The sequence below is a fragment of the Ammospiza nelsoni genome, chromosome 3 (genome assembly GCF_027579445.1).
Source record: "Ammospiza nelsoni isolate bAmmNel1 chromosome 3, bAmmNel1.pri, whole genome shotgun sequence".
Classification (NCBI taxonomy): domain Eukaryota; kingdom Metazoa; phylum Chordata; class Aves; order Passeriformes; family Passerellidae; genus Ammospiza; species Ammospiza nelsoni.
The window spans coordinates 6,644,745-6,664,708 of NC_080635.1; the positions used below are offsets into that span (position 1 = coordinate 6,644,745).

A 19,964-nucleotide genomic window follows, 5' to 3' on the forward strand; every position below is an offset into this window, starting at 1 on the left:
CATCCCAGAAGTGGCATGAAGAGGCTTCTGGCAGCCACACCAGGAGTCCATTTGCCCCACACCATTTCTCCCCAGGAGAAGTAGTAGATGTGTCATTTTCCTTTCACAGGACACGAGCGGCCTTATCCAAATATAAACATTCTGGGAGTATTTGCTGGCTTATTGTCTGGACAAAAAAGTAAAACAAACAGACCTTAAATCCTTTTCCCCCTGCCACTTCTGGTCTGGAGTCAGGGCCGTAGGCTCCAGAGTTCCCGAAAACATCGCTCATCAGAAATAGCATCCTACTAAACCAGGTGTGGAGGTGGCCCCAGGAGCCATGCCGCCACCTCCTCCTCCACAAGTCACTGAAAAAGCAGTCAAGAGACTTCTGAATATTTAAAGACTTGCTGTATGAATAATGGAAACAGCCAGCAACCAAGAAAATGTGATAGCCTGCAGTGTCATGGGGCAGCACTCCCTTGGGAGAGGCCAGGAACAGTGGGCAGATGTCTGGGTGCGCTCTCAGACAAATTCAGCTTTCAGCAGCATCAGCAAAATGCCAGTTTGGGGTCAAAAGCTGCCTGAGAATCCATTCCCCCATGCCCAGCAACAGACATGGGTGAGAGCTTTCCTCACCTGATCAGGCAGCAGCACAAAAAATGACACAGAAAGGGGAAAATGCTACTGTAAACAAAGCAGAAGTGTTTCTCACAAACCAGGGCAGGCACAGGGTGTGAAGCCTGGGGAAGCCATTTTGCAGTGAGAGAGTTGTGGCTCAGGAAAAGAGGACACATGGGAGATACAACCCCAAATCCCAGGAGATCCCCTCTGCCCATCTCCTCCCAGCCCACACCTCCCCTTCCCATCAGGGACCACAGCAAGAGATCAAAGTCTGGTTCCATCGGGTGCTGTTTTACAACAGAGGTTTTCTTCCCACCATCTTGTTTTTCACCACCACCAGCTCTTTTTCAGGAGATTTTGAGAAATTTAGACCCCAATTTCCTCTGCGCTGCCCCCAGCAATGTAGCTGAGGCCACCCAAGTAAAAACTCTCCCACCTCTATGAAGTTGGGGAATGAGCAGAGGCTTTGTCCCCATGTTGGTGGGGTGGGTAAATGGCTCCTGTGGGCTCTTCCAGGATCTCTCTCTTACTTGGTCCCAAAGGGAAGAACAGTCCAAAGATCAGAGCTGTCTGCATGAAACAAAATTCACATTAAAAAACAAATGAGAAAGAGAAGCTGAAGGAATAGATTTTTCCAAAATACCATACATGCACAGGCACTGCCTAGTTTTTCTGGGAGCACTTTGGGTTTATCCCATGCAGCGCTAAAGAGAGAGGAAGGCCAGGAGGAGCTTGGGACACAAAGCAAGGCTGAGATCTGGTTGGGAAAACATTCAGTGGCACCACAAAGCTCCCTATCAATGAGGAGATGCTGGGACAGGAGTGATGGCCCTGGGGATGGGATGGAGGCAATGGGATGGATGGCTGCTGGTCCCGTGGCAGGGGATGGGATGGGATGGGATGGGATGGGATGGGATGGGATGGGATGGGATGGGATGGGATGGGATGGGATGGGATGGGATGGGATGGGATGGGATGGAGGCAATGGGATGGATGGCTGCTGGTCCCATGGCAGGGGATGGGATGGATGTGATGGCCACCAGTCCCATGAGCATTCTTCCCCTGCATACACAGATCCAGACACAAGCTACTTTTCCCCCTGGCATTCCCATCTGCTACTGCAGAGAGATAATGGCTGCAACCCCCATATTTTTTTAATATTGAGTCCCTTGGTTCCCCCTTCCAGGGAAATGCCCTTATCCTTAATAAAGCAGGGAGAGAGGACTCCTCTGGATGGGCACATGGCTGCATGGCAGCCTCATCCTCTCCCCACCACCACTAGGAGCTTTGGTTGATGTGGGCCTGGCTGAGACAATGCAAACTTTAACAGCTTATGGAGTAATTAAGCAAAGCCTCTCAATTCAGCATCACTAATTAGACGAATCCTCCCTAAATTACCAGTAGTTCATGGCACCCTGTAAAATCCTTGTGTAATAGCCTTAGAAAACAATGACACTCAGCTGGCATTCAGCCACACAGCTCAATGGCAATTGCAAAGCACTCTGGATGTTCACGAGCCTTTAAAAAAAAAAAAAAAAATCTAAAATGTACATTTCCCCCAATGACTCTGCTCTGGGGTGTATTAAAAGCAGCACCTTGACTCAGCCTGCCACATAAACATCCTGCTGCCCCTGGACAGCCCGATGCTGTCTTCCTCCCAGGATGAGGAGCTGAATAAGAAGTGACAATCACAGCTCCTGCCCGCAGGAAAACAGGAAGCGCCAGAGCTGTACAACCACTCCAAACATTGTCCTACCTGCTCCACTCCTTGGGTGCAATGGGAACTTGCTTTCCCTTCCTTTCCACATTGCATAACTATTTCTGCTCCAGTGCTGCTCAGTCCAAGGATGCTGCTGTGTGGGGCCTTTGGCTTCTCCCTGCCTGCCCAAAGCCAGCCTGGTGCTCCCTGTCCAATGCACCAGGACAAATGCCCACCTTCCAAATCCACTGCTAACAGTGGCAGCGCTGAATGCAAGCACTGGAGGAGATGGAGATGGACTCAGGGTGCTGGGCAGATTGGCTCACCCACATCTGGCAGGAGCCAGAGTGAAGAAAATCCCAAATCCCACCAGAAAGCAGCAGAGTTGGCCAAATTTGGAAATGGCCATAAGACTGAAGGAGGTGATCCTTACACATGGGCTCCAGCTCATGCATTGAAGTGCTGAACCTCATCCCTGAGAGTAAGATAGCCCTGTGTGTGCCCCACCCTCAAAGCAAGCTGGGCAGCCAAGGTTATCCACAGGCACAGAGAGGAGCTCTGGGAACCCAGAGATATGATGGAAAAGAGGCCACTCGCAGAAGCCCCAGTTTATTCACAAATACCCACTGCCACCCTTGACTTTTTGGGTTGATTTCAAGGAATCCTTGTCCACTCAGTGCAATGCATCCCCAGCCAGCAGCCTGGCAGCCCTGCTCTCAGGACCATTCTTCCCAAAGATTAGAGACTTTTCACATTACATGATTCTCTAGGAATTGGGAACTTTGCTCCTTCTCCAACTGCTCCCATATTTCTGCTGAGAGACTGGCCCGAATTTGCTTGCAAAACACAGATGTCATATGCAAGTTTCCAAACAAGAAGAAGGATAAGGTTTCCTCTCCACTCTTGCTCTTCCTTTCCTTGCAGTGTAAAAACATCCCTTGCCAAACGAGGCTGGCCATCACTTTGCAAAGTTCACATTCCCACAAGGCAGGCATGAGGAGGAACAAGGGGGGGAACCCTCACATCAGTGCCCACGGGTCATGGTCACACAAGACAATACTTTGCAAAATTTGGAAGTGGGAGGAATGTGGGAAGGCTGGAGAGGAGGATGTTTATTAACCTATATCTCCGAAGGGTGTGTGTCCCGTGAGGAGAAAAAGGGAGCCCAAGGCAATGTTGTTCAAGATACTGGTGGGAAAAAATCTGGAAATCCTTATTCAGGCAACCCTACTGCTGGTGTAAAGAAAAAGAAAATGGCTTTTTCTCACATTCATGGCAGTGAGGGTTTTCCTAAATTACGGGAAGCTTCGTGTGAATTCCCTAACTAATTCCCTTGTGCAATTGCATTAAATAGTAGGAAGTGAATGCATTTCCACACCTGACTCAGCCCCTGTGCCCAAAAAGGCTGCTGGCTCCCTACAAGCATATAGCAGGAAGCCTTTCAGCTCAAGAACTGCAGTCTCAGCCTTGCTCCCTGTTGCTAAGTGGTGAATGGAAGGCATACAGGGGAAGCCCAGCAGTGAGTTTCAGTGTCTACAAACACTTGAGAAAACTTTTCAACACCAAAAAAAAAAAAAAAAAAAAAAAAAGAAAAAGAAATCCCAGGGGGCAAGAAAAAAATTAAAAGCACAATTTAAATGGCAGATACAAGTTAGAGCAAGGGGAGATGAAACCCTGATGTAACTTGGGAAGTTCAAGTTACAATGCAAAGTAAAGGGGGTTTCCCACTATTTCTTTCTGCCCCCCAGACAGAGAATATCTCTTTGCTTTCACTTTATGACTGTAAAAGAAATCAGTTGCATTTCTCTCTCCCCTTTGCAGCTGCTCGCTGGGGTTGTGGTTGGGGCAGTCCCTGCCGAAATGTATAATCAAATTACACAGGCCATTCACATCCACCCCGAACATCCCCAGCTCTGGCTGTAGGGGATTCTCCCAGATTTAGCTGCAGGGACACCTGCAGCAGGGTCTGGCCACAAGAGCTGGAGGAAACATCTCCTCCTCGCTGCAGAAAGGCAGTAAAAGGCACAAATGTGGCCAGGGCAGCTGCAAGGTTGATCCGCGAAGCCGCAGCGGGGAAGGGCGAGCAGGGCCCGTGTCCCTCGCCTCCCCCAGCGGCAGGCAGGGCAGGGCACGGCTTCTTCGGACACAGAGCACCCTCTGCTGGGAAAGCTATGGAGGAGAGCAAATCCTCCCGTGGCACAGCCCTCAAGAACCGCTGGCAGGAGGGTTTCCATCCCACAGGGTGGCTCCTGGACGAGAGGAGGGAGCAGCGCATGTGAGCTCACCCCCTTGTTTTGTATGATGGGGCCCCTGCACTGCCCGCTGTAAACGGCTGAAGGACACAAACAGTTCACCACTTCCAGTCCGTGGCTCATCATGGACCTGCCACATGACACTGGCTGTGCCCTGTCACCTCCCCTGCCACAGCTGCTAGCTTAAAAGAGCCTCAGCAGCACCGAGGCAGGAGCCGTGGCCCAGCACTCGCTTGCTCAGCCCCATTCCCGTCCCAGTCCCAGCTGCTCCCACAGCACCATTCCCAAGTGGCGCCTCCCTCCCTCGGTGCCAAAAGCAGCGAGAATTGGGAGTGTCAGGGGACCAGGGACATCTTTGCCTGTACAGAGTGGGGGATGCAGCGCCTGTTCCTCAGCACTGCCACGTGGCATGGCACAGACTCTGAATAGCATCTGCCTCAAAAACTCCCACGTTGTGTGCGCAGGCAGGCGGCACCTGCTGTGCCTCAGGGCATTTCCCTGCGCCGAGCCGCTGCCCAAACAGTACTTTAACCCAGCTCCGGCTGGGTGTGTTTAAATAAACACACGAGGTTCCCCGACACCCTTCCCTCGGGTCCCGAGCTGCTCACAGCGCTCGGCACCCAGCACACCCCAGAAATGCGCTTCCTTCCCCGCCTCGGCCTCTCGGCCGCGCTGGCCATGGCCGCCTTCCTCGGCTGGAGGCTGCTGCTCCGGAGCCCGGCCCGCAGGCACGGAGGTAAGGCCTGGCCACCCGGGCTCTGCATGTCCGGCAGCCTTTCTGTGCCCTGGGGCTTCTTCCAGAGGGTCCAGGTGGGCAAATGGCCGCAGGACAGAAAACACCTTTGGCGTGGTGTTTGAGGTTCCCTCCTTGCTGTGGCGCCCTGCAGCTTTATGTTCTTAGTGGGGTCATTGATTTCAGGTGTGGTGGGGAAACAGGTGTCAGGCTGCTGGAGGGAACTCCCAGAACCTTTGTAATGAAAACTTTCATTGTTTTGTTGTGAAATGCTGCTGGGAGGGCAGGAGGGAGGAGGGGCGTTGGTGGTTATTGCATTTCTTGCCTTAAAAATGCATCCTTCCCCTCCATTTCCCATCCTTCCAGGGCAAAGTCATCACTTGATTTTGCAGACATTGTCATTCTGGGGCTGGGTGAGTCAAAGAGCAGCTTGGGATAGCTTCAGGCATCACTGTGTTCCTGATGTCCTGTGCTTCTCTGCTTTTACCTGTACAAGAGCCTCCTCAAATATTTAACTTTCCAAGGACCCAGAACAAACCATTGAACTGTCCCCCAGGGCTGCCAGATGCCTGCACTGAGCAGATGAGGCAGATGTGCTGCTGCTGCTAAAGAAAATAAACTAACAAGGCAGGCATTAACCTTCCACGTTCAAACCCATCCTGGCCTTTTCACATCAAAAATAAGACAAAAAAGCAAACCTGAAATTTGAGAAATTAAACTCACTCTCATAGAGTCCTTGTATTTGCTTTTGCCTTTTATATTTGCTTTGTTGTCATCTCACTTCTCTTTGCTTTTTGCCTTTTATTTGCTTTTGCCTTTTTATCTACAAGAGAAAAAATTTACATATGGGAGTGATGCAAGAAATGATGTCATTTGGGTCCCTAAATCACCCCAAGCCATTCAGAACAATCTCTTACTCACATATACCTGGTAGCTGATCTTAACCTATTAACACATGCAAAAGGGTTTCCAGGACATCATGTGTTTGTAGCTACAAACCAATTTACTACTGCCTGGTCTCTCAAAATAGTTTTGACTCTTTGGTAAACTCACCTCTGTGATATTCAGCTGCAAGCAAGGAGTTAAAAGCAAAAATTATTATTTAGGGGAGAACTGGGCCTGCAGAATAAATCTGTGGTTAAAAGCCATCCTCAGGCATGGTGATTTGGGGAAAGGGGGGTCTGGGTGTCCATAATCACATGCTCATGGGGACACAAACCCATTTCCCAGCAGAGCCAAGCTCTTTGCCAGACAGGGCTGGTCTCCCCCCTCCTACCCATTTCATCCACGCTGAATCCTTCCCACGCTGGAATAACTGGAGAAGAGCCTGCAACAGCACTGTGTGCTCAGGGTCTCACTCAGGGCACTGTATTCTTTCCTCACCCCCATCTCCAAATGCTGTTTCCCAGGTGACCTGGCCCCCAAGGCAGAGGAGGGCTTCACTTTGACGCTGGACACCTTCCTTCACGTCCAGCAGCTCAGGAAGAGGAGGCTGAGAGCTTTCTGCAGCCGAGAAAGCAAAGTCACCACAGCGCCAAGCAGCCGGGATGAGAGAGCCTCCCTGCTGCCGAGCCTGAGGGTGAACACCAGGCTGGACCTCCTGTACTGCCAAGTGCCATCAGCAGGGGTGGAGGAATGGCACCAGCTTTTGGAGAAGCTGGAGGAGGAAAATGTGACGCTGCCAATGCTGCTCCCCTACCGCCGGCTGCAGGCTAAGGAGACGCGGCTGAGCGAGTTCAACCAGACGGAGAGAAAGGCCATGCTGGGCTCTTACACCAAAGTGCTCTTTGTCAGGGACCCTTTCCACAGGCTCATTGCCACCTTCCTGCAAGGCATGGGCATCAACCCATCCTTCAGCAGCTTCGTCCAGGAGGTCCTAGACAGCACAAAGAAGCATGAAGCTTGGAAACCGCTGGTGAGCCTGTGCCAGCCCTGCCTCGTGCAGTACGACTACGTGGTGATGTTTGGCTTCCTCAGGCAGGAGCTGGGCCACCTGCTGCACCGGGCTGGGCTGCCTGCAGGCAGCCTCCTCCCCAAGCTCACCGACAGCCAGGTGCAGTGGACCTACAGGTGGCTGTCAGAGCAGATGTTCAGCGAGCTGTCTGCCCAACAGAAGCAGCAGCTGTCTCATTTCTACCGCTGGGACCTTGCTGCTTTCCCATTTTCCAGCAGTTTCCTGGCAGACCATCCCAGCACTGCAGAGACATGGCAGAAATAGCCTGCATGGAGGGAGGAACTGTTTCAGGGAGCATTAAACCAAAAGCAGGTGCTTCAAGATACTGACAGGTCTTTGCTTCACAGCTGCTTGCAGTGAGTTTTTCCATGTCACAGTCCAAAAGACTCATCAGAGAGCTGAGACACAGCAGTGCCAGGGACAGGGGATGAACGTGGTTGAATCATGTTTAAATGCAACAAGAGCAGGCACTAGGGAAACCTGTGGCACTGGACTTGGGAAGCTGCATGAACTGAACTGTGATGGGATAAACCCAGCAGTTTGGGGTAGGGTGGGTTAGACCTGCTGCAGACCACTGTAGCATCACACACACTGTGCCTGTGCTGATATTTCCTTTTCTGGGCTCCGAGAAGTTTAGCATTGGCTTCTTCCTGACAAATCTTCCCACTCAGGTACAAGAAGTGCTCCCAGAGGAGCACATCACCTGGAGGCTGAGATGTGACACAGGGTGGCAGACCCTGCTGGCAATGTTCCCAATCTTTTCATGCTCAGGGAAGGTCAAGCCCAGCCCATCATTTGGTCTGTTCTGTTCTGTGTGAACTGTTCCTGTTTTACAGCCTCATCTCCTCTGTGTGTGGGCTCAAGTGGGCCCTGGGGATGGGACCCAATGCTTGCTCCATTCACAGGTTTTGAGTTTGGCTCCCCTCCTTCCAGGGCTGACTCCAATGGGCCAAGTCCAGCATTCAGCTTGGTGCATTAGCCCTGAGACAAGAAGTGTCAGTGAGGAGCAGGTACACAGCACCAGACAGACTGCCTCCCACCTTGTGTCAGCAGCTGCTGGGCCCTGTGAAGGTGGCTAGAAGCATCAGAATGCATCACTGTGCTGCAGTGGAAAACAGGATGTGGCTACTACAGGCTGCTGCTGGCAGAGAAGCACAAGGACTGACTCTGCTTTCTTTTGGACACAGTGCCAGCGTGGCCAGACAGAGGCCCAGTCACTCCAGCTGGCTCACAGCTCCATCCAGCTGGGCAGCCCAGAGCAAGGACCCACCCTCTCCCTGCTTTGGTCACCGAGCTGATCTGACTCACAGGCCCTGGGAAAGCTCCATCTTGGTCAAGCAAACACCAAGGATGAGCTGTCTAGATTTCATATCCTGCCAGACTCTGACCATAGCATACTTGTTTCCAGAGTATTTAGCAGCTTTATTTTGCGACATTGTGACATTCACAGAGAATTCCACGTACATTCATGGTACCGTTTTGACAGTGCTCATTAAAGAATGTTAGTGAAAACTGTTGATTAGAACTGACCTTAAACAATTACCAGAATCTTGGCCTCCCTCTCTCACAGAAGGCCATGCAATTAATAGCATTAAAACATCAGATCAGCTGGGCTCCTTTCACACTCCCACACACTCTCCAGCTGCAGTAATTACTATTTAAGCGCAGTTATTGTGCGCAGTACTTTACAGTCTAGCAAGATGGCATAGTTCCTCTTCTGAGACAGACTTCTGGAGGAAGAAAAGTTGCAAATTTCCAATTGTATGCCATTAAATTAGAGTCTTGCATCCATGCTTCATTTCACTGGAAAGTACTAGCAAAGGAACATTTTTCTCGTCATGAGTAGTTTTCCCTCCAGTGACAGTGAGCTGAGACCCCACACAGTGAAATGTAGTGTGAGGAGATGGGACACAGCACCTGGCAGGGGACAGGGTGTGCACTCAGGGCAGGAGAGCTGCTCCCCACAGCTTTGTAGTGCAGAGCACACCTCAGATAGGGGATCTTTTCTTCCTGCCAGCCCTCGCCAGTGAGTCCCAGTCCTTTCCTAAGGTGTCAGGCACTTAGTTCCATGAAAACAATGTATGATATGTTCAGACATTGAGAGGTGACATGAAAACCTCAGCTTCATGTTCCTTTGAGTCCCACAGCACAGGCAGGTAGCACAATGATCTTTCTGTAAATTCCTGTTAAGCTCCAAGCTTCCCTATTCCCTACACCCTCACAATCAGTTGCTGTCATTCCTTTGCAGCCCTGATTTTATACCACTGCCATCCCCAGGTGTTTGATTTCATTTGCATTCAATTCCAGTGCACCCCAAAAGGCAAGTGTTTCCTCTCTCCACCATCTGGGTGAGGGTATCAGGAGGGCCAAGGCTGCTGCCTGGCAAAGAGTGGCTCACTGATGCTGCAGCAAAACTGGCTGCACAGATCTGCTCTGAAAAGCCTGCTCAGACCACTGCACATACACAGAACCTGGCAAATGTGCTTCCAATAAACTCACAAAGCAAATAGCAAACAGTGAATTGATACATCTAATTAAAAATAAATCCACCTGACCAGGCAGTCACTGTGACTCTGTCAGACACTCACAAACCCATCCTGAAATGATGAAAACTCCAAAAGCAGGGAGAGAAAGATCACTTATTCATCCTGCTAGTGGCATCCCAGGACCATCACAAGCAGCAGGCCTATTGTGAACACTGGCAGCTTTCCCCTGGGATGGCACTGGGAGCTCCTTGATATCCCACTCTGCCTTTGTCTCCATGCTCTGCTTTAACACACAACACCTTTGTATCTCTTCTCATCCTGGTCTGAAGGAGCATGTCCAGCAATCCCACAGGGTGGAATTCAGCTGATACCAATCTACCTTACAGACTTAGTATTTTGCATCCCTCCCTGGACAACCAAGAATGTGGACACACAGGCTCCAATAGCTGTTCTTGCACATGAATTATCACATTCTCTTCCCTAAGAGGTTTTTTATATATTACCAGCTTTCAGGAGAAAACAAAAATGTGTTCTTGCCCAGTACCTCAGAGCTTAAGAAACTCCAATTATCATATTTCAATTAACAAAACAATTACATAACAAGCCCAACAGGCACAAAGTACTTCCTGCAACTCACATGTACAAATTCCCTTTTTCTAGATGGTAGATCCATAATATGTTGAGAAATAAATCTACACCTTTCCAACCAATATACCCTGGAGTGCATAAAAAAATATTTCACACTGAGCACAGATTGTCCAGTCCTAAGATGAAGGCCAATTTTAAGAAGTTTGTATGAGAGCAGAATTTTATATAAGGAGTTACATCCTCTTGCACCATACTTTTTTGATGGCCCTGGGAGTGCAAAAAGAGAAAAAGGACATTTTCATAAAGCAGTAGGCCAGAAAAACAGATAGAAGTTTGCAAATGATAAACAGGCACAGTATGTGGCTGACACCATCTAGAGATGACATGGTGCTCCAGTGTTGAACCAGACAGTGACAAAACCTATCAAGGAGGGATGCCCAGCTCTAAATCCAACATGAAAAATGTATTTAATCCAGATGACACCAGGTCATCACATAGCCAGCACAGTTTTCAGACAAGCACTCCCTACAGCAAAATGTATCCATTCTCTTACATTCAGCAGAACTAAGAAATCTCCTGAAAAGAAGGCAAGGCCATGACAGCAAGGGATTTACCCTAGAGGGCACCCAGAGGCAGCTGATCCCCAGCTGTGCCCAACCTCCTTGCTTAGGCTGGTGTAAATTACCTTGGGAACATCCATGAGCAAGCTCCTCTGTTACTCCAAGGTCTCTGATATCCTTTCCTATTTGAAGGATGGGGAGAGAAGTGGAGGTGTGAGATGGGAAAAATCTGTGTCAAACAAAGCAGCATCTTGCTGGAAGTAGTCTTGGTATATTTAGTTTTCATCTTTAATCAGAGAAGACAAGGTAGCACTTGAACTAAAATCTCGTTAAAGCCCAGGTGCAGTCATTGAACAAGCAACAGTCATTGAACTTGGGGTAAATCAGTTGTTGGTCACATTTTAGCCTTTTCCTATGAAACTGTTTTGTTACACAGGTAAGACCATCTTCATTAGCCAACACCAAAAGTCCTGCTCATCTTCCTCTAGGATATAGCTGGCTTTGTGTGCAGAGGGGGCACAGCAGGGTCCAGCCCTCAGCACCTTTTAACACCTTCCCCCATCTCAGCTAGAGGACTCTATGTCTGGGATCAACACATTTCAGTCCTTCTTGGCATAGCAGCACCAGGTGATACATCTTATCCCCATAGCAGGAAAAAGAAGAAACAGCCACTCTGCTATTTCACATTGGCTGGTAAGAAGCATCCTTGCAGCAATTTTATATGAAATCTGTAAGATTTTTCAATTACACCTGGATAACATCACTTTCAACTTAGTCTTCATTTGAATTTACATCACAGCTATAATCTGGCAGCAATTTCCTCTCATAGAGAAAATAATGATTGGACAATTAAATGTGAAAGCTCCATGAATCAGTGGGTGAGCCACATGAACACAGGTTGGTTTTTCTTCTCCATCATAGTCCTACTGCCTTGTGGTTCCTCTGATGTAAGCTCAGTTTCAGCAGAGTTTGCTCCTCAAACGTTCCTCCTACACACGCACACACCATGGCTTAAAGGTCCCTGGCTCAGCAGAAGGGCACTATAAAGAGAAAAAATATTTGAATTAGAAACAAATGAGGGTCCTGTCCAGCATTCAGCATGTCCCACTGTGCTGCTTTTTTTTTGTGAAGATAGGAGCTGCTATCCCAGTTTTTCCAAACACAGAGATGTCACTCTCATGGCACTTCTGTTAGGGGCCTGATAGTTCAGTCCTGTGACAGCACCATGACAGAGCAGCCCAAGAGGAACCAGTGACAGGGATAACTCCTGCACTCCTTCAGAGCAAGTCCACAGCTCTAAGGAGACTCCTGTGATTCAGAAGAAGGGAGTATTTGAAGAAACACTTTTCTCCCCCTCCTTTGCTGAGGGACACCACTAAATCACACCATGGCCCTCACTATATGAGATGATTCTGTGAGACATGATGGTCAGGAGCATCTGGACAAGCAGCCAGTGTTGCACACACACCACTTGGGGAATGGGATGGACTGAACTTCAGGGATACTGTACAGCCCTTCCTGCAGTGGGAGCCCTGGCAGTGCTGGCCTGGGGATTTGGCTCTCAGCTGATGGCATGGCAAATGAAGGATAATACCCATGAAACAAAACCCATCTGCTGGAGCAGGGACCCAGCCTCCCCATGCTGCCCCAACCCCAGCCCTGGGTCCCTGTGACTTGCAGGCACACTGCCAGGGAGCGGACTGGAGAGCAGGGCTGTTACCATTTTGGTGAAGATGTCCACACAGGCATTGCGGATCCTCTCTGGGGTGGCAGGGCTGTCCAGCCTGAATGACTCTGTCAGGCCAGAGTCCTTCCTCGCTGAGTAGATGGCATCTTTAATGGCATAAAACACTGAGGCAGACAGGAACAGGGGTGGCTCTCCCACAGCCTAGACAGAGCACAAGCAAGAGTGAGCCTTTGCCTTCCAGATGGGAACCTCAGTCTACCAGATGTGCTCAGTGAGGAAACATGATGCTAAAACAGCCTCCAGTGTGCCAGGTGTGATCAGTGAGGAAAGACTGAGCTAAATCAACCCTCAGTCCATTTAAAGAAGAAACAGGAAGAAAACACAAGCTTCATCACACAGCAAAGCCACTTCAGTTCTGTCTAATGGACAATCAGGACAGCAATGTGCAGGTTACTTCAGTCCTTGCTAACTAGAAAGGATAGTACACACATTTCTGATAAGAAACATAAAAACATCCTGACCTCACAGTAACCACAGCATGATGAGATGAACTGTTTAGACACACAGGATCATGATTTTATCCCACAGTGTTATGGGGCAGTAAGAGGCCCACAGACCTCCCAGGCATACCTTGGATGAGTAAACTGCCTTGCTGTTGGGGCAGTCACGGAGAAGGGACACGTTGAATTCTGTTGGGATGTCTCCAAATGCTGGGATTTTGTACATGCCAGGCCCTCGGGTGTACAAGTTCCCTTCAGGAGAGTAACGCAGCTCCTCCATGGTGAAGAGCCCAATGCCCTGGACAAAGGCTCCTTCTATCTACAAACACACCCAAACAAGGTTACAGGCTCTGTTGTTGTTCTTCTTCTCTGCACAAGGACAAACAGTGATGACATCCAACAGGGTTTTCAACCCTTCCCACCTGACTCAGATCCCGCTTTTTATCTCTAAACCCTTGTCCCTTTTGCTGGGTACAATCTTTGCACAATTCCAGTGTTCCCACATAAATGTGGCTGCATTGCCCTGGCAGGTGAAGCAATTTACAAATACACGCAAACAGATTTTCTGTAAACACAGGACAGGAATTTTCTGATGAATCAACAGAAAAAAAAAATAAAATCAATGATAAAATATTGATTTCTTCCCAGGCAGGTGAACATTGAATGAATTGAACTTGCTGATATATCAAAGGACAAGTAGACTAAAAGGACTGAATATGAAACATTTAAAGACAAATTATTTTATGCTTTCTATTTCAGTATAAATGCTTTCCTAAGTGCTGCGTATTATCAGGTCAGCAGCACAGACACCTGCAAAACCACTCCCATATCCATTTAAGTACTAAAAAACTTTGCATATTTTTTCTACTGTAAATTTTAGGAGAAAAAAATATTACAAGAAGAGGATGTGCTTGAACAACACTGCATAAAGCAGCTCTGCTCTCTGTGCCCACTCAGGTATCTGACAGCCAGAGCAGTCACAAGCATCCATTGACCCATCTCTGTGTACTTATATTCCTGCACTCATGGCACATCCTTTCTCTCCTGTGCCCCCAGATCCTTTGCAGCAATTTGTGGAAGGACACAGGAATGGAAGACCCCTTTGACAGGCTCCATTTAGCCCATCTCTCAACTCCCAAACCTGAATGGCAGGCTGCAAAGACACAAAATCCCTCTCTCCCCTTGGACACTTCCAAAAAAAAACTCTTTCAGAAAAAGAGTCACTTTCAAGGAAATTTCATTTTAGCTGTAGCAGAGCTTTGCAATTCATGCTCTCCTGTCATCCCAAATCCTGCAGCAGTTTCATTTGAGTTACACCATATCAACATCTAGAGTTAGCCAGTGAGCTAAGATGGCTAGATAAGTACACATCTAACAATTCATCTCTTGGTCTGTCAAACAACCCTGGTTTTATTACCTTTATCTGCTAAGAGATAGTGTGGTTATTACTGCACAAAATTTTGAAGTAATCTTGTGCCTGCCCAAGGACTTTGCAAGATAAGTGACTGGTCCAACTTCCTATTGAGAATTCTACACAGCAGCAGCTGGAGGAAAGAATCTGCCACCCTAACTCTTTAGTCAGGAGAATTTTCACTAAATTTAATATTGACAGATAGGAATATAAATATCAGGTGTGGGATTTAGCCTGAAAAAAACATCAGTGGGGTGGTAACTGAATATCCTGTAGTCTTATTATCCAAGGCAAAATTCCCCAAACCCTAATAGAATATTTCCCTATGTAATTCTGTATCAAGTTAAAAAGGGTGTGTTTGCAAAGGCTCATCCTGGAGAGGGTAAATAAAAAGAAAGGCCTGAGAGCAGTGTGATTGCCTTGACATGATGGAAATAGCAATACTTTTCATTTACCTGTCCTATATCTATGGCTGGGTTCAGACTGGTACCAACATCCATAACAATGTCTGTACGAATGTTCTAGAAAACACAAATAAAGGGTGAATCAGCACAGATCTCTGGACCTGGTCCACCATGGTCTCATGTGAGGAAGAGTATCCAAACACTATCCCACATAATCATATCTCACAGCTGAACTTCTCATACTGATTTTTAATCTGAGTTCACCCCAAAAGTAATTCAATGGAACTCACTGCAGTTTTCCCCAGAGCTCTAGTGGACCCAGTTAATATTAATTCCAAGATCCTGGTATCAGTGGCCTGTAGCTCAGCATAACCAGCTAGGTCAGATCCTGATTTCATTTTTTTTTTTCTTTCTTTCCAGAAGTCTTCAGTGTTATTTTTAATGATTAACTCATTTCCAGGATGTTTCTGTACTTTTGTGCCAGCACAGTGCTGCTATCTCTTACTCAAGCAAATCCAATAACTTTTGCAATCATTCATTAAGCCCCAGATCCCCACAGGGTAGATAATTATTGTTTTATTACACTTTACAGATTGCTGCACTGTGGAACAGAGGAGTTAAGAAATTTGCTGAAGGTCACACCAGACCAATGACAGAGCCAGGAATGGGCTGACACCCAGTATTTGTTCTGTTTCACTGCTGACCCCTCACCTTGTGGTCACCTGTCAGGCAATCTATCTCAACCTCAGAGCAGGCAACTCCATAGCTGAAGTAGGAGAATGGTTTCCCTTCGTTCTTTTCAAAGTTGTAGCCAACTTCAGGAATTCTTGATACAAAGAGAAATAAAACCACATTTAATTTCATTTAAAAAACCCAAATATAACTACATTGCTATTTAACAAAATCCTTATTCAGTTTTGTTTCATTCCTTCTGTCAAGCCCATGCAGAAATTAAAAGTGTAAACAACTATAAGAGAAATCTGCTTAATCTACTCTATATTCCAAAACCTGATTGAAACTATCAAACTGTTTTTAGCCATCTTTATTTGCCCATAAATCTCAGGGTTTGTGATGACTATTATCTACCAATCTGGTGGAAAATAATTTGTTTTTGGAGTGCAGTTGAATTTTTCTTTAAGGCCATTAAACTTCAGAACATAGTTAAGCTGAAGCAGAAACTCTATTAAGCTTAGAACTGATTTTAAGCACAGTTAATGGCAAATTTGACTACTTAAACTTTATCTGAAAACTGGTTTATTAAAATGCTGGCAAGTCACTTGGTTAAGAGAAAAAATACATTTCAGGGATGCAACAGAAACTAACACATGATGTATTTTAGCCCTAAATAGGTTCTTCTCAACACTATGCTTATTTATTAATGTAACCCCTCTGCCTTAAAGATGATGGATCTCTGCTTTCCTCCAGCAGTGACTAAGAGAAGTGCCTCATTTCAGAGCTACACAGGGTCCAGCAAGAGTCTGAAGTGGGAGAACACTGCTGGAAACACTGGTATCCGCTCCTGCCACAAGAAACAGGATTTTCCTCAAGGACAACCCTTGTCCTCTCTTATCCTGCATGGCAGTTCTAGTGCAAAACTAGGCCATAAGGCTGACACAGAGCAGAGCCCCAGGCAAAGCTCTGATTTCATTTATGCCTTTTCAGCCCAAGGTCAGCTGGAATGAAGTCAGATCTACTCCAGATTTACTTGCCCTCAGAGCTGTGCTCCATCAGGAATCAATTCTCCCCAGCCAAGAGGCTGTTAACCTCAGCTTATCACTTGTAGGTAGGAAAGGGAATGCAGCTTTAATTTAGAGCAGTTACAGGGGGATGGGGGCTGTAAATCTTCCCAGAATTTCCCTGGATGCAATCCATGCACTTGAGTCAGTGCCTCTGCAGTGGGAATTTTCACTCACCTATAAAAGCCCGTGGCTGACAGGCTGACACAGCTCTCATAGGCGGTTTTAATCTGGCAACATGAACAAAAGTTTGAAAACAGTGAAATGTAAAACCAGCTCGTTCAAAATAACTGCACAAAAACATTTCCAGGAGGCCTCAAGCAGCAAATGTCCAGTGACAGACAGCTGTCACACTACCCAACTCCAGCACTGCCAAATCATGATTGCAGCTGCTTCCCCAAACAGCCCCATCAGCAGCTACCAAGGGCAGAACTCGAATCACTGGCAGAGGATGAGAGCTGCTTGTGTTTGTTTGTCTCTCAGCTACAGGTTAGACTTTCAGCCTCAGGGACAAAGGTTAAATTGACAAGTCATCTTGACTTTAGCGAGGGAAATTCTACCCTGACTTCCAAATCCCAAAGTCAAAACTCCTCGGATGAAGAGCAGAGCCTTACAGCCCATCCATCTCTTCTCATTGAGGGGACAGATATTGCAGACAAGGAGCACTACAGGGGCTGAATGGCAGCTTAACAAGAGCTGTTTATGCTACAGAACCCCTTCATTAAAAATCAGGTTTCCTTGGGAAAAGGAAAGGTCCTTTCCTGTCCAAGACTGTAGCCTGACTACAAAGATAAACATAACCACTTGAGACTTTTGTCTGATGAAGTTTGTCACAGGCAGGCCCCAAAATTTGGAGAAATCTCAGGATTAAATTAATAACTGATGTCTTGGGGATGACCTCTTGTAAGTTTTAATTACTTGGAAGTCTGTGCCAGGTTTGTGTTTCACTGTCTTTGCTCAAATCTATGCTAGCAAGGTGCAGAAGGCCTGGAGGACACATCTGCACACGTGGTTTGCCAATTAAAACAATCTCTGACAATGTCCACTTGTCTCATGACAGACACAAACAGCTTACCCAGTCTTCCCAGGATCCTTTGGGATTAGACTGCTTGATTGGCTCGAGTCTTTTTAGGATAGTCTGACATGCATTCTAGAAACAAAGAGAGTGAGAAGAAATACTTTAAGATTTGAATAGCCAGCTCATGGTATTAAGAGCCCTCTAAGAGTTTTACAGAGCCTTGTATTTAAATCAATATTGCCTTCTGGACTCTGGCAAATCATAAAAAGGAACAAAGTTTACTAATGGATGTCTTGCTACATAGGAAGAAATGTTGCCTGAAAAGGATTTTAAAGGAGATTGGCTGTGCTGATAACAGAAAGGAATCCCAAATTCAGCTCAGAACTTTCTGGACCATGACACAAAATATAAGAAGTCTGCTCATTTATACATTAACTTAATCTGTACCCTATCTGTACAGGACAGCTCAGTATAGCTTACAAGATGATCCCTTAACACTGAATGAACAAAAAATTTCTTCCCAAAATATAACCTACTCAGATAAACTGTGCAGAGAATAAAAACAGCCTCATTATTTTACTTTGCAGGATTCACTTCCCCTTGTCTTTTAAACTGAGAATGACCAGTACTAAATTCTTCTTTTAAAATGGAAAAATCACATACCCAGAAAATATATACATTGGTAACTCCACCATGGCAGGCAGCCACGACCATGCCATTGCTACAGCAGAACATTTGCTCTGAGCTGATCAACACTTAGAGCTGGTGGAGAAACAGCTCTCAAACCATTTGCTATTAACACATGCAGCAAAAGACATTTGTTATAGATAAGGCTGTATTAATTACTTTGAAGCTGGGTATTTAAATGGATGCTTTGTTCTGCTCATTCTGAGCAATCCCAAATACTCTATTTTTAGAACTACCAAAGGACTGAAGGAGACTTTCAAATAACTTGAAAAAATACAGTAATTCACCATCTAATGCCAATGCGATACCAGGTAACGTTATGAGACATCCTTACACTGGAATTGCCTTTTGATGGTTTCCTTAAGCAACAAGAGACAAGTACAGGGCAGCTTTCCATGCCCTGGAGCCCTCCCTTGCCACCCAGTGCTTTGAATAACTCAGCTCCCGTACATAGACGGCCATTCCGTTGATGTCCGCGCTGACGGAAGCGGCTGTTGGGGACGTGTTTGGGACAGTGTTGGTGCTGGTCTCACTGATGTAAATTTTGGAGGTGGGGACTCCCAGGGCCCTGCTAGCAACCTGTGAAGCAAACAAACAATTGGTAAGCAGCACTTCTTATCCATGAGCATTGCCAGTCATTGCTGGCACTGCCGGGATCAACACTGCAACCTGTACCCTCTCCCACCATAAATTTCATTTTTCCTGCAGACTGAGTTGTTCCAGTGACTGAGATCTGGCCAGGACATTGTTATATTTGAATTTCACAGACTGATTGTGTGTGAGCACACACACTTCTGCCACAATGACAGACATTCACTTCATTATTATGAGACCAAATTCTTTCCTCAGCAGTTAAAAAACTCAGAAGATCAAAAGCCCTATGAGATTTTCCTGTCATTATCCTGCCAAAGGAATTTTGCTCCCTTAAGCCTTTTTAACTACAAAAGCACCAGCATATGCAGATATATATGTTTTCAATACAACTAATTTTTATATGAAATGGATAGAAACTGTACCTTTATGAGGTGAACTGAAATTGCCAGAGTAGTTAAACTGTGAGCATGACCTGCATTATTTACATAATGACATTTAAGATGATGAAGAATCTAATTCTAATACTCAATTGTGATAATACTCTGGAAATCTAGCACTGCTGCTCAAACAACGGAGAGGAATCAGTCCTGATTTGTTACTCTCTGCATGCACATGGAGGAAGCGTCAAGGTGCCTGAGGCAATGCTGTAAGGAAAGTGTAATTGTCCTGAAAAGACATCTTATTCAGTTAAGCCCAAACTCATTATTACCTGAATCATTTTGGTGTGAAGTCCTTGACCCATCTCAGTCCCACCATGTGTAAGTAACACAGAGCCATCTGTATACACATGGAGCAGGGCTCCAGCCTACAACAGGGAACATTAATCATCATAAATTAACTAGTGCAGTACTTAGCAGGCTACAGAGAGAATTCATTCAGAACTGGACTAAGGCTGTGCTTTGGCTCAACTAAAGCCACTTGTTTACACTTGAGGTGAGTTTGCTTTACTCTCACCAACTCACTAGATGCTCCAGTGACATAACAAACCCCAGTCAGTATTTTCAGCTCAGAAAGCAGATGAAATAATCCAATCCTGCCTCTGTGGAACACAG

General features: G+C 46.7%; 1 protein-coding gene across 1 annotated transcript in view; it reads right to left on the minus strand.

Annotated features, from left to right (window-relative positions):
• Positions 1 to 8,639: 8,639 nt before the first annotated feature.
• XDH (xanthine dehydrogenase) overlaps positions 8,640 to 19,964 on the minus strand; it is a 51,980-nt gene continuing 40,655 nt past the window's right edge. Inside the window, exons 29-37 of the mRNA XM_059467386.1 lie at positions 19,622 to 19,717; positions 18,769 to 18,897; positions 17,689 to 17,763; positions 16,791 to 16,843; positions 15,589 to 15,703; positions 14,929 to 14,994; positions 13,193 to 13,381; positions 12,596 to 12,763; positions 8,640 to 11,915 (exon numbers count right to left, since the gene is read on the minus strand). Coding sequence (XP_059323369.1) covers positions 11,865 to 11,915; positions 12,596 to 12,763; positions 13,193 to 13,381; positions 14,929 to 14,994; positions 15,589 to 15,703; positions 16,791 to 16,843; positions 17,689 to 17,763; positions 18,769 to 18,897; positions 19,622 to 19,717 — 942 coding nt within the window. The 3' untranslated portion in view covers positions 8,640 to 11,864. The remainder of the gene's footprint in view (positions 11,916 to 12,595; positions 12,764 to 13,192; positions 13,382 to 14,928; positions 14,995 to 15,588; positions 15,704 to 16,790; positions 16,844 to 17,688; positions 17,764 to 18,768; positions 18,898 to 19,621; positions 19,718 to 19,964) is intronic.